The following is a 13892-nucleotide window of genomic DNA, read 5'->3' on the forward strand; positions in this document are numbered from 1 at the left end:
TTTTGTAATGAAATAAATCCCCTAATAGTTTGCGAACATTATATTGCATCTGCATATGAGAACATAGTTCAGGAAACTGCAGAAAAAGTGTGATTTTTTTTCTTGATGCTCAGTGAAAGAGAATGAATTAGAAAGACTTGCCTCCTATGAGAGGAATTCTCAGAGCACTGAGTGGCACAGGAGGTGGCTAAAGGCGCCATACTTGTCTTACCAAAATACCCCTTAATTTATGGAAAGGAGCACTGAGTTAGGAGCCAGGAGATCTTCTAAATTCAACTTCTTCTACTGAATGCCCTCAATAAGGCTCCACACTTCCCACTCCTGCTCTATAAGGCAAATACCATATCTCATTTTTCAAAGGGAGTAAATAAGAACCAGAGACATGGATCAAGATTACAGATGAAGATGGTAGCCAGTGGACTTTGGGCTCATGATATGGGGCTGTTTCATTGCTGTGTAGACTGCTGGGTTCAACCTGGAGCCAGGGCTCTAGGACCCTGTGGCATGGCAGGGTCCCAGAGTTCATGCGTGTTGTTGTCTGCAGTATATCCTAGTTGGATAGCATGCTGCTTCTTTTCAAGCAACATTATACAAACCCATCTGTGTATCCCATCAGCTTGGTCTATGGAATTCTGTTCTGGCAGCCAGGATTTGTGGAACATTTGTGTTAGATTTTTAGCACAGAATAAAGACAATTTCAACCTTTTATTAGCCTATTATGTTCAATAAAAATGATAATAGAGAGGACAGTTGTTAAAAAGGTTAGAAGCAATTAAAGAGTTTATAATGTGATTAAGTAACTACTAGTGAAAAGGACAGCAAAACATCTAGTGCAGGGCCCCCACATGGGGGGGGGGGGGGAAGGAAGATACACTTTACTGGGGCCCAAAAGGGCCTGGCCCAGGCTTCAACCCCCATTACCATGAGGAAAAAATTGAGGCTAAATTGTAGATCATGCCTGAGGATATTTATAGAAACTTATTTCCCTGTATCTATGTATCTATTGTTCAGCTCTTGTGAGATTTGCAAAAATTGGAGATTGTAACACGGGAGGGGGTCCGTGTTACAAGTTTGTACTGGGCCCAAAAAAATTACGCTTGGGCCCTGCTCTAGTGCCTGCACAAGTAAGCTGAGTTATAAAGTATTGTTCTGTCATATCAAAAAGCATGTCCAAAAATGGATGCTTCTTTTAAGCTTTCCCAGTTTTAATCACAAAATTTGGGTGGAAACAGACAATCTGTGGCAAACAAAGACAATGGGAGAAATAAATATGAGCATTTACTTTTGTAGGAAAGGAGAAGTCTAAAATAATACACAATTTGTAGTGAAATTGCCCCATAAATGGTGTGGCAGTAGGATGAATAAGGGATTATGATACAGCTTCACTGGCAGTGGTTATTCAAAGCCTTCCTAATTGGAATATAAAAGGACTAGAGAGCATTGTCCATATATACTGTGCCTGCTGCCAGTTTTGAATTTCTGCGTGTATTGTAAATATCCTTCCAACATCTGCAGTTTATGGCTGTAGGAAAACTGAATGAACTTCTTAAATGTACAGCTACTGAAAGACGAATGCAGAAGGTGGATAAACATGAAGTAACAAAAAATTCTCTTCTTGATAGAAATAGTTGCTCACTTTTGGGTACTTGAGATGTAGAAATAGTCCCTTGCTTTTTCTTCTCTCCAACTTGCAGAAGTAGGGTCACTTGATTTCTAGAGAAAACATAATGTGACAGCACATGGCAGGATGCATAAATTAGTTTTGGGAACTCCATAAGTGCCCATAAAATTCTGATTTTTAAAAAAAAAGATAAGCTGAGTGGGTTCAGGGTCTCTTCCTGTGGACATTTAAGCTCCTTTAATATCAGAGTGTGGAACAAGCAATTTCACCAACTATCCCACTTCCACTACACGAGGCTATGAAAGATGCCTCTTTGAGGATGACAGAGACTCTACTTTATGTGTGTTTTATTGATATTTCTGGTTCAATGTTCTCAGTAAACTCACCTCTTTAATCATCTAAAATATACCAGCTGACTCCACTTCTAATGGTCTTTGGAAATGGCACTGCAAGCCTACCTTTCTCAGCCTCTCAGGAATGCTACTAAAAAGTAGCCCCAATCCAGCAAAATATTTAAGCATGGTGCAACTATAAGCACGTGAGTAATTTAACTGATTTCAACAAAATCAGGGCCTTGATGTAGAAGTATGAAAAACCATTAGACTTTTCACTATAGCAAAGGTTTCACTAGGAATTGTGCTGTTGGGAGTTAACTGTTTTATGCAAAAGACTAAAGGAGAAATAACTGATACAAACGGTATGTTTATTTTAATTTCAGTTTTTATCACATTAGGTAAATTCTGGAATCTCTGCATCAGCTCTATCATTGTGTGGGTGTGCATACTGTATATTATTATCATTTAGCTTATAGTAGCACTTAGAAACCTCAGTCAAAGATCAGGGCTGCATATAGTTGATGAAATCATTTCACCTGTATGAATCTTACTCATAAGCATTCATTCTTTGTTTGTGAGGTATTTCAAGATGTAAATAAAAGAAGATTCTGAAAAAAATCAGGGCAGTGATCACTATTACAAAGTGAGTATGTCAACAGATCTATACAATTATCTGAAATACTATGCTTATTTCACTGTAATTTGATTAGGAAAAGAATGTAGAATCCTAAATTATACTACTGCATTGTAAGTGTCGGTAAAAGTTGATTTTAAATGTTTACCATTCTACCTCTGACGACTGGAAATCTGCAGCTACATCATTTAAAAGTTATTCTATAATCCTTGTATAATAATTGAAACAAATAGAACCAGTCACATTACCTTAAGTTTTGGGTCCACGTGAAATGCAAAGCTATGAATCGAAAAAGACTCTCTTTGTTTAGATGGAGCAGGAGTAACTTTCATTGGACTTGTCCAACCTGAAAGAAAGGACTTGGTATTGTGCTATTCATTCTACAGCTGTACTTAATTTCTTTAACAGAAATAAAACAAATGAAATGAAATAGTTTGTACATTACCATAAAGATTATGTTTATATGTATATTTATCCATTTCTGACTGTTTAGAGAGAATTACTTATAGGCCTTCAGCAAAATAAATTCAAGTAAAATGCATCTAAAAGACACTAGCGAGCTACTGTACCGTAAACCAGGGTGTGAATCTACAACACACTAGCTTGCCACACAGCAACATCCCATGCGGACACTGTTACAGCATAGTGACAATCATCCATTTGTCTCAGTGCGTTGTGAATTTCATAGGCTAGTTGGGGCCAGATGAACTCAACACACTCATGTAGGAACCTTGCTATGAATAGTTTTATTCCTGTAATGGTGTAATTAATCGGTATGTATGCGTACTACTGCCCTCTACTGAAAAGAAGCAGACATGTAAGTTCTGTCTACAGGTTATGCTAAAACATTGTTTCTTCAGCTCTCTGGTTAAAAGGTGTAGTTTTTTGGAGCCAAAGACTGTGAGCTTTATTCCTCATGCTGTATATATAAAGTAAATATTACAGCTGTGCTGCCTGCATTTCTTATACATAAGAAACAGATAGCTCTAAGTTCGAATTTCTAAGTTCGAATTGTACATTTTCTTTACTAATTGGATACACACATTTTCAGAGACCTCTGCTGTATGTTATAATTTGTTATTTTCACATTTGGTTTTTGCTGCTGGGATAATTAATCTTCTGTTCTCTCTCTCTCTCTCTAGTTTCTGTGGCGATATTCAGCATAATTGTAGAAATTCTAGCCCAGAGGTCAAGTGTCTTGAGTTCCCAATGTCCCTCTTTGTCTTGCTCATCCCACAGGATTGAAGATGACACGGTCTGGCCTCTCTTGACCCGGTTGGGAACTCATTGGCTTGGTTTCACAACACTTTTATTTATCAAGAACTTAATGATCCAGTCAGAGCTGGTTTCCTATTTGAAGTTGGCCTCCACCCATCAGAAAGCAGGGATCAATGATGGTTAATACATTTTAGGTCCATTTTATTTGTCTTCTGAGCCTGAATCTCTTTAAGGTGCATTTGAGTCACATTTTCAAGCTTTTCTCCACAAGTATGAGAACTAAAAAATTGTCTTTTAGTTATTTTTTTAAAGTGAAAGTTGAGGTTTTTATGCAATCACATATATCTAGGAGCTGAGGCTTTATGAAAAACACCTAATATTGCAAGAGTCACAAAATTACAATAGTTGGCAACAGTGAGAAAGTCAATGGGAGTATTGGTATTGATTTCAAAGACAGAAGGCTCACACCCGAACAGCTGATAATGCTGTTGACATGCTTCCTTGTTGATTAATCACAGCCCTGGAGGTAACTTAAGTAATCAAGTATAAACATGTTTTATTTTTTTCTCTCTGTGTAAACTATTGTACTGCTCTCTATAACCGAAAATAAATACACTCCTAGCCATTTTTTCCTTTCTCTATTCCTATCCAACAAATTGAAAATACAGATCAGCCACTGAAAAATGATTTCAGAGAAACATAAAATAAAAATGGTAGTTTAAATTGTAAAGAATTTCATGACAGAAGCATCAGGGAAGGACTGAGGCTGCTGAAGAAGCAAAGAATTTTTCTGCTACTTGGCAACAGTGAAAAAGCTATCACACAATAAAACATGTAACTGTGTAAATCATAATAATCAAATCCCCTAAGGGAAATACAATGGTTTTACTAATAGCCCAGGGTCCTCAAGGGATTATTTTGGATTTTTATGTGGTACTTTCTTGATGAGCTACTTACAGGATTAACAGGAAGCATACTATTACACATTTCAATGTATGCTCGATAATTATTTAAGAACACGTGTTGCCAAGAACATTTTATTTTGGTTAGTACCAGCGGGCATTTTTCAATTATTGGTTAACTCTGTTTATACTGCAAAACAAGGTTATGATTGAGAACTATGTCAACTATCATAATTTAGGTGAGTGAATGGCCAGACTTGGTCTTTTATGTTTAGGGGCTTTTTGTGTGTGTTTTGTTTACATTTTTGCCTCTGATTGTCCCCATTTCCTTTTCTTCTTAATTGCAGGTAAACACCTCACCTGGGTAGATACCTAGATCATTGCACAGGACAGGGCCAAGGGAACAGTGCTTCCTTTTCATGTGCTCTTCGGGAGGCAGGGGAGGGAAGATGGGGCCTTTGAGTCTGCCTCATACCCAAGCGTGGGGTGTTTACCCAGATCAGCCTGGAAAGAGGTTTCTAGGAGTGGTGGTCAGCAAGACTCCTCTCCCTCCCTTCCAGTGGCAGATCAAAGGCCTGTTGGGAGAGGAATGTAGTGGGGCCACAGCCAGCATTAAATTTGTGGCACTCAGAGACTTTACGTGACTATGGGGCAAGCAGCTATTTTATGGTTCCAACAGGTATGCCCCTATCTCAGAAACCTCTCTACGGTATTCCCAAGGATCCTGAAAAATTTTGTTCTAGCTTTAAAGAGAATTTCTACTGGAGAAATGATTTGTGGCAATTGCTTGACCCTAAAACAGGTTTCCCTATAATACTCACTACTAGGAATATATTTTGCCTTCAGAAGCACCTTATAAAGATTTTTGCATTTCTAAAGTTTTCAGTCTCCTGCAGTTTAAAGGATTAACCAACAGCCTGATTTTGTGCCTATTAAGGTCAATGAAAGTTTTGCTGTTGACTTCGACAGGAGTAAACAGGTTCCAATTTTCCAACTGAGCGCTGTTTGACATTCTGTTGCATAATAAGACACTGATCTGAAAATAGCTGGATAGGGTGTATTCTCGTTAAGGCATGATGACAGACCTAGGAGACTGGTTGATCTTTATGATCACCAAAGGGATAGCTGTGGAACAGGTCCTAAATATGAACCACTTAACACTATCTCCCAGATAACATTAAAATGCTACAAAAGTGTCCAGGGGGATTCCCTTACTGTTCAAAATGATCTGCTCTATCAGCTCACATTAAAGTAGAGACTCATTGTAGTTACTCTACTTTGCCTCTTCATTTACAGAATATGAATTATTTTAAACATCAATTATTTGCAAAGACCTCTGCTCTGTCAGTGTATGTTATCATTTACTATTCTGGCACCTGGATGCTGCTTGCAGTTAAAACAATTAATCATCCAACTGTTCTACTTCTTTCCATTTGCTGATTTCAGTATAAGTATCCAATCCAAACATATTCTGTTAAATTGATAGTTTGTAAACTCCTTGGGGAGAAGACTCTTTTTATTTGTGTCTTGTACAGTACCACCGTTTCACTGATTAACAAATAACACATCATAATAATTTGCTTTACCTCCAAGTCTTGCTCTGATTGAAGCATCTGATACTGCTCTGGAGTTCCAATGTCTGTCCTGGCCCACTTCTTCCAATAGAACCATGTGCCTTCTGTGTGCAGTCTGTGCGCTCTTTTCTGGGATGGGGACCCGCTGGTGAGGTTTCACATCACTGTAATCCACCAGGGACTCAATGGTTCTGCCACAGTAGGGCTGCAAATCAGCATCAGCTCCTGGGCTCATGAATCCTGAACAGGGGTCAGCTAAAGGCACATCATCTCGGTGTGGGAATAAAGGGTAATCTGGCCCCACAGGAGGATTGTAAGGATTGAATTTAAGAAAAGAACTACTGTCTTTCTCTTGGAAGCTGGCAAAATCATGTTTGTCATCAGGTCCTCTCACAAAAGGCATGTACATTTTCTTTAACAGACTTTGATACTGATGGCGATCCATCTTGTGAAGTGGCTCAGCTGACCGACTGGTGCTTTTAAAGGCATTGATCTGCCTTTCAGCTCCCTGGGAAACCATGGTCATTCTTTTTATTGTTTTATATGACAGTAAATTAAAAGACTGCGCTCTATTCCATTTCTTGGACTTTCTGAAATCCTGTCCAACAAACCACAGTAAAGCTAGAGATCATCCTCCAAAAAATTACTGAAACCATAAAAGCCAAGATAGGAGTTCAAACGGTGAATTCTTCCCTCAAAAGCAGTGGGCAATCCAGCCAGACAAAGAATGAAGCTGTCAAATGAGCAAAGAGTCTCTCGGTTGCTTAGCAACGGAGGAACACAAGCACACAATAAAACTTGTAATTGTGTATATCATAATCTGATCCCTTGAGGAAACACAGTTGATGTCTTTATATGAGAGTGCAACTATTTATTCCACTGATACACAAATAAAATGTTTTTAATTTTCCCAAGAATTATTTAATATTTGTGTGTAAGAACTTTTAAAAGTAAATTACATAATTGACATTTAGATAAGAAATAGAAACAGAATAGAAACAGATGTAACTGATACAAGAGTTATTAAACAGATACAAAAGAAAAATATAATAACTAGAAGTAAATAAATCCACTGTCCATTAACATTATCCACTTTACAAAATATGATTGCTTATTTTTTTCTTTAGAGTTTCACTAGTTGTTTCTAATTTATTTTAGGCATGATGGCAAGGGTCCATTAAAGGTTAAGACCAAAGCTTTTAAAGCAGATTTCCTAACGTTAGCTTGGAAAGCTATATTTAGGGATCTAAAAAAAGCAGCCTAATTTCCAGAGGTTTTGAGTACCCCCAACACCAATTGATTTAACTGAAATCTGCAAATGTTCAGCACCTCCAAAAATCAAGCCATTTTAATTGGGTGCTTTAAAACATACCAGTTAGGGGCCCAACTTTAGGCACCCAAATCTGAAAATGCTGACTTAAAGCTTTAACTTATAATCCTGTTAGGATAAACTCTGAGAAGTGATTGGAGAAACAGAGCCTGAATATGCTCTCATGTACCCAGTCTTTACATAGCTTGCAAACAGTTCGAACTTACTAAACAATTCTGTTGATGATGTATAAAATGGAACAGAATTTGCAGCTCAATCTTTGATGTGTTGACTCTGCAAAGAATAAAAAGCAATGAAAACTTATCAGGGGGCTTCAGTCAGTGACAAAACTATTACTCTGCCTATCCCCAGAGGATAAATCTGCTAAAGCAGATGGTGCCATTTTGACATGGTCATTTTTCCTGAGAAGCACACTTACGCCCTATGGATTTAGATACAGGCACCGCTCATATTGCTCCAAGCGAGCCCCAGACCAAGTCACCCCATCTTTTTTCTTAAGATGTCCAAGGAATGGCTCTTTCTTGTTTTGATTCTTTGTTGATTTACAAAGGGAGGCGTCAACTTTCTCCCGGGGGCTAGTAGCCAGCCAGGCCACGCTTCCAGCAGCTGATGTGTTCTGCTAAAATCCGCTCACCATCACCCCTCCGATCCGCACAGATCTGACCGGGGCCGGGGCGGTTTGGGAGGCTTCACAGCCTGGCTACACGTGGGCTGCTCAGGCCCAGCACGGCCGCAGGAGGAACTCCGGCCCGCCAGGGAAGCGCAAATGAGGCAAGGGGGTGGGTCAGCCACACGACCGTCCCACTTTGTCATGGGAGGTCACCGAGGGAGGCGGCCGTTTCTGGCCCGCAGAGTGCTCTCTCTGGCGCCTTCGCGCCTCCAGGCGGCGCCTACGCACGCGCAGAGGCGGCCGGGGACGGAGCGGAAATGACGAGAGAGGAGTCAAGCTGCCTCCTGCCTCCAGTCCGCCCCGCACGCGGTCGGCGCGTGCCGCCCACCGCCTCGCCTCGCCCGGTTCGTTGCTTAGCCCGCCTCCTCGAGCGCCAGCGTGACGCCACCGGGTTCGACGCCGGCTAACGAACTTTTAGGCCGCCGCCGCCGCGCGCGAGAGAGAGAGAGGCAGAGGACGGAGCCGTGCGAGGCGCTGGGGCTTTAGGGATGCGGGACTCGCCCCCCGGGGCTGCGCGGCGGCGGGGCCGGGGCAGGAGGCGGCGGGCGGGGCCCTCCACCGCTTCCTCGATCTTCTGCCGCCCGGCGCTCGGCGTCACCCTCCTCTTCCTCCTGCTGCAGGGACCCCCTGCAGGTACCTCCCCCCTCCCCCCCCCCAGCCTCAACATTGGGGCCGCCGGCGGAGGCGCACAGAGTGGGGGTGCTGCTGTTAATTATTGTTAATGATTCTGGGCCGCGGGTCCCAGGTGTTGGGATAACCCCGTGTGTGGCTAGATGACAGAGGGATAATGTAATACCTGTGTATTGATAACTAACCATTAACATAGAGTCAAGCCATTGTACATATGACGTGATGGGTAATAAAACAATGCAAGAATTGAAAATAATAAATGGTGACGATAAAGGCCTGGGTACTTTTAAAATAGCCCACTAGGCACCTCTCTGCACCTGGCATCCTAAACCCCGTCCTAAATCCTCTGGGGCTAGAGAGAGGAAGGCCCAGGGTGTATTTTTCACTCTGAGCGGATGCAGACTTTTGGGCCCATGTGGTGTTTCTGGGTTTTGTTTGTATTGGAATCTGATACTTCTGATTTGGGTCTCCAAATGTTCTTTACCCCCTCTCTCCGGTGGCTTTACACTTACATTACTGGAGCGTATGTCTACAGTGTGGTCATGGGGTGTGATTGCAGCTTGTGTAGACGTGGTCGAGGTAGCTTTAATCTAGCTCGTTTGTGTTCCCATATCAGTGAAATTGTGGCAGTGTACACATCAGCACAGGCTAGTCATGTGAATCACCCAGGGTTGGGGGGAGGGGTTGGTTGTACACCCTGTGCTAAAGTCACTGCTCCAGTACCTAAAGTACAGCCAGCTTGAGTATGTCTACACAAACTGCAGTCACACCCCTGATTGCAGTGTAGCCACACCCATAGAAGCTGAGGGCTTGTCTACAAAGGACAGGCAAGAAAGTTAAGGGGAATTAGGTAAAGGTGTGAAGTTAATGTGCATAAATTTGTGTGTTTAACCCTGGTGTGGATGTTCTCATTCAGGAACAAATGGCCTTTGTTTGCTGTAAGTTAATTCTCTCTCTTATATGAGAGAATTGACAGTGGGGCTTAAGGTGCTTTAATTTACATGCATTGCTTTCACAGTTGATTTGGTTACCTTTCCTGAGTGTTCTGTATAGACATGGCCATAGAAATGTTAAGGGGATTGATCTTGCATTGTGTGGAGGAGGATGCAAGAGAAAGGGAGATGCACACTTCTAGGGTTGGCACACATGCTAACTAGTTGCATGGACAGTAACTGCACTCAGCTAAACTGGTACTCAACTAAAATAGCCACCTTACTCCTCATGGCAGCTCTGGATCCAAAAAATATGTATTTGGGGGTTCTGGGACTGGTGCAATGGTGCTGATCCCTCATCCACAGGGTGTAAATGCAGTTCTCTATTCAGTGACTGCTAAGAAATTGGTTCATCCTGAAGACTCTATAAGCTTGAAACCTTGTCTCTTTCACCAACAGAAGTTAATCCAATAAAAGATATTACCTGACCTACCTTGTCTCTCAAAGTCATAATCAGTCAGCATTAGAACTGGGGCTGCCCCACAGTCATGATTCCCAGTTCCCTGCTTATTGATAATTTGAGTTCTAAACATATAGAAGCATTTATTCTTTCCTGGATTTATTTTTTATTTTCTAAAGAAAAAACAGAATCAAATTAGAATGGTTATTTATTTATAATTATCCTCCCCATTTTGTTGTTCATAAATTGCATGTCTTCCCTAAACCATGTTAGTTATGAAATCTTTAGCTTTTGCTGTTACTTTTTCAATCAACATTCACTAAAATGTTGCTGTCCCTAGTGTTTGCCTGTCTTAGGTTGCTGTTTTTAAAGTCTTGCCAGCTCTGAATGGAGCATTTGCTGCCCCATTTATTACTGTGGGGAGTTACTGATACCAACAGAGTTTAGATTGCTGTAAAGGACAAAGAACCTTTAAGAATTTGTTTGTCTTCTATTTCCTGAAAGGCATAATTATCTGTTCCTTTATATTTTTAAATAAAAACTTTAGTCAATCCAAACTGTTTAAAATGTCCAAAGATGTGACACACTTGTTATAAATTAAAGTGTGAAATGTTTCTTAAAAATGTCTTAGCTCAAATATGACAACTGTAATTATCTGCCTGGGTTGTCCATCTCACTGAAAGGTGATGTCATTTTGTGACACTAGCTTTGTTACAGTGGTGTATGGAAGGGACTCTAATATACATACAAACTGCTTTAGTAATTGAGAACCTCTCTTTTGACTGTTAAATAGACAAAATGTTTATTTAAAAAAAATAAAGTATTAGAATTTTTTTCATGATCATTAAACTGTATTAAATAAGACGGGAAACTGAATTTCAGTATCTTACACTGGGCTTTCATACTTCTAGTGCTAAACGTGATCGCATTTCAGCATAATAGGTTCCATCAGCAGGCAGCTTAGAAATGCCATTTGTAATTAGAGTAAGTAATTTATATCTATTTTTTGCTACCGAAATCTCTACAGAATCATTTCAAAACATGATTAAACATAATTGTAGTAATTACTTTAAGAACTCAATAGACTTATGTCAACATTTTCCATCACTTTAAAGAAGTTTAATTTCTAAATAAACTGAAGCTATGCCAATTTAGCATTCTAGTAATACAATATTTTATTAGTTAATACATTGATTGTTTAATTATTTAAAGCTCATTTTTAAACTTTTCTGCCACTACTATATTCAGACTAAATTTAATTTTCTAATGAGTTATTTTAAAGTTGATTAATCTTACTGTATTTCTACTCTTCATTCTGAGACTGCAGAATTAATAATAATATTGTACAGTGTTGGCAGAATTACATTATATAGTTTGTTTTTTATTATTGTTCCCTCCATGTCAAGATGAGGTTCTAGGGGCAACAACGGTCAGGAGAACCCATGATTGTATTACACCATAATAGCTCTACTGTCTGGAGGCAGGGGAAGAATAGAGGAGGAAGTTTGGAGATGCAGACCCTCCACACAGATAGGCCTGATCTTTAAGATATTGGGGGAATCCACCTGTCACTTTTGGTAAGGAGTTGGAATTTGTCCCCTACAGAAAAATACTAGGAAACTTCTGTGAGCCTGATTCCCACTTCTTTGCACTTTGTATGATATTTACCCCTGTGTAAAGTGAATGCAGAGTGGGTTTAAAATACTTCCAAAGCAGAATACTAGTATTTTATCCATATTATACTTACTGGGCTAGATCCTTTATCTTGCTTTGGAGGCACAAAGCTGTCACAATACTGGTGGATTTGCTCTCCTGAGAATTTTCCCAGTGTTTTCAACAGTGAATTCAGATGGTGGGGATTTCCCTTTACCTGGCTAGTGTGCCCCCAGCACTTCAGTGATCACCACCTGAGGTAGTGGTCCCACCAGGCTGGAAAACTTACAGAGAGGGGTCAGATTGGATCTGACTGACCCCATGATTGGGGAAGTCAGAGATGGTGTAAGGCAGTGGAAAATCAAGCCCTATGAGTTTCTAGTATAGCAGTGGCGTTCCACAGATACTGCAAGGCAAACTGCTTTGAAAGCTGGCTTAGGAGCTGTTTCAGAGCTCTCACTTCACTTTCTTAGGAATGGGTAAAACTTAAAAGCTTCTGTATTGCATATAAAGTTCAGCATCTGGGTTAGGCTATGGAGAAAGAGAACAGGCTGCTCAGTTTTGTTTTGTTTTGTTTTGTTTTTGTTTTTTAAGGGCAATTTAAAATTACTTCCATGACTTTTTCTCCAGCGTGCTTTGTTGTCCTCTCTGCAGTGCTTAGTGGCTCTCTTTATACTTTTTTCCCCCTCATTTTTTGTGACTAAAGTAACTTAAACTGTTAAACTTACCCAATTTTAATCATGCAATAAATAGAAAGTGAGAAGAGAAGTTTGTGCTCCAAACTGTTGCAGTAATGTCGTTTGGGTTTTATGGAGAACAGGAGGAGAGAAAAGGAATTCAAATAAACTAGGAAAGCTGAAAAAGGATGAAGAATAACTTAGACAAATGTGGTTTTAAAAAAAAAAGTATGAAAGATATGAGGTTGGGGCTTCACAAGTGGGTACCATTAGATACTTTAGACTTCAAAATGACTAAGCTGCACCTGCAAACCACTGAAGGAACAAAAACTAAGGCTTGTTTTCAGAATCTGGCACGTGGTGTCAGCATGACTCTTAGGGCTCTAAATTATCTCCAGTTCTGAGGGAGAATCAGATAATTCTAGAATCTTTGTGTTATGCAGTGGTGTATTCCATGGTATATAATTTTTAATTTTTTTCCCAATTCTTTTTATCTTAGTGGTTCAAGAGCTTCATCTTTGGGCATAATATATTCATGTAAAATATTTTCCCCAGGTTTGCATCTGAAGTACAGTAAAAATATCTCCCCATCAATACTGTACATCTGTTTTCAGCTTTAGTTTCCATCTTTCTAGCTGAACATATGCAATGAAACATCCAAATGAGTTTTAATGGCTTTTCACAGATATGTGAGACTTTTATTTCACTCTGGGATTGTTATATTATTTTATACTCATAAACTTTAAGATCAGAAGGGACCATTATGATCATCTAGTCTGACCGCCTGCACAACATATAAAAGACTCTGTTTTGGTTCCAATATCATGTTTTCCCAGACCAGCAAGGAATAAATAAATTAGAGAAATAAATCTAAGGAGAGAGAGAGAGTGTGGTTTTTTTTTTCTTATGTTCATTTTCTTATGTTCTCAGAGTTCTGACAGGGACATAGAGGAATTCTTGAAAGAAATATATATTGTAATTTTATCCTTTAAGTACGTCTTTCATTAAGACTTCTCTAAACAGGTGTTAATTTGTTTATCAATAAGTTTGACTGTCTGGTCAATAAATTAGTAAGTGTTGAAAAGTGAAAACATTTTTTTAGGTAATGCTATAGTTCTCATACAACATAGGAGGAATACAAAAGAGAGAGTCATTACATCCATGGTACTGCTGTGCTAGTAGCTTTCTCTACAGCTAGTATGACATTAGTGTGGCATTAGAACTGCCACTGCTATTATGGCTAATCTCTAACCTGT

General features: G+C 39.7%; 2 protein-coding genes across 3 annotated transcripts in view; one reads left to right on the forward strand and one right to left on the reverse strand.

Annotated features, from left to right (window-relative positions):
- Positions 1-6810, reverse strand: part of SPMIP7 (sperm microtubule inner protein 7) — a 32325-nt gene extending 25515 nt beyond the window's left edge. The window contains exons 1-3 of the mRNA XM_067550411.1: positions 6297-6810; positions 2839-2936; positions 1637-1713 (exon numbers count right to left, since the gene is read on the reverse strand). Of these exons, the coding sequence (XP_067406512.1) occupies positions 1637-1713; positions 2839-2936; positions 6297-6810 (689 nt within the window). The remainder of the gene's footprint in view (positions 1-1636; positions 1714-2838; positions 2937-6296) is intronic.
- Positions 6811-8537: 1727 nt separating this feature from the next.
- Positions 8538-13892, forward strand: part of ZPBP (zona pellucida binding protein) — a 73445-nt gene continuing 68090 nt past the window's right edge. The window contains exon 1 of one of the 2 annotated variants that reach the window (XM_067550412.1): positions 8538-8917. In XM_067550412.1, the coding sequence (XP_067406513.1) occupies positions 8773-8917 (145 nt within the window). In that variant the 5' untranslated portion in view covers positions 8538-8772. The remainder of the gene's footprint in view (positions 8918-13892) is intronic. The other variant, XM_067550413.1, reaches the window with a different exon arrangement.

The sequence above is a fragment of the Emydura macquarii genome, unplaced genomic scaffold, assembly GCF_026122565.2.
Source record: "Emydura macquarii macquarii isolate MOO-44397 ecotype Brisbane River unplaced genomic scaffold, CSIRO-AGI_Emac_v2 contig_1263, whole genome shotgun sequence".
NCBI classification, from domain to species: domain Eukaryota; kingdom Metazoa; phylum Chordata; order Testudines; family Chelidae; genus Emydura; species Emydura macquarii.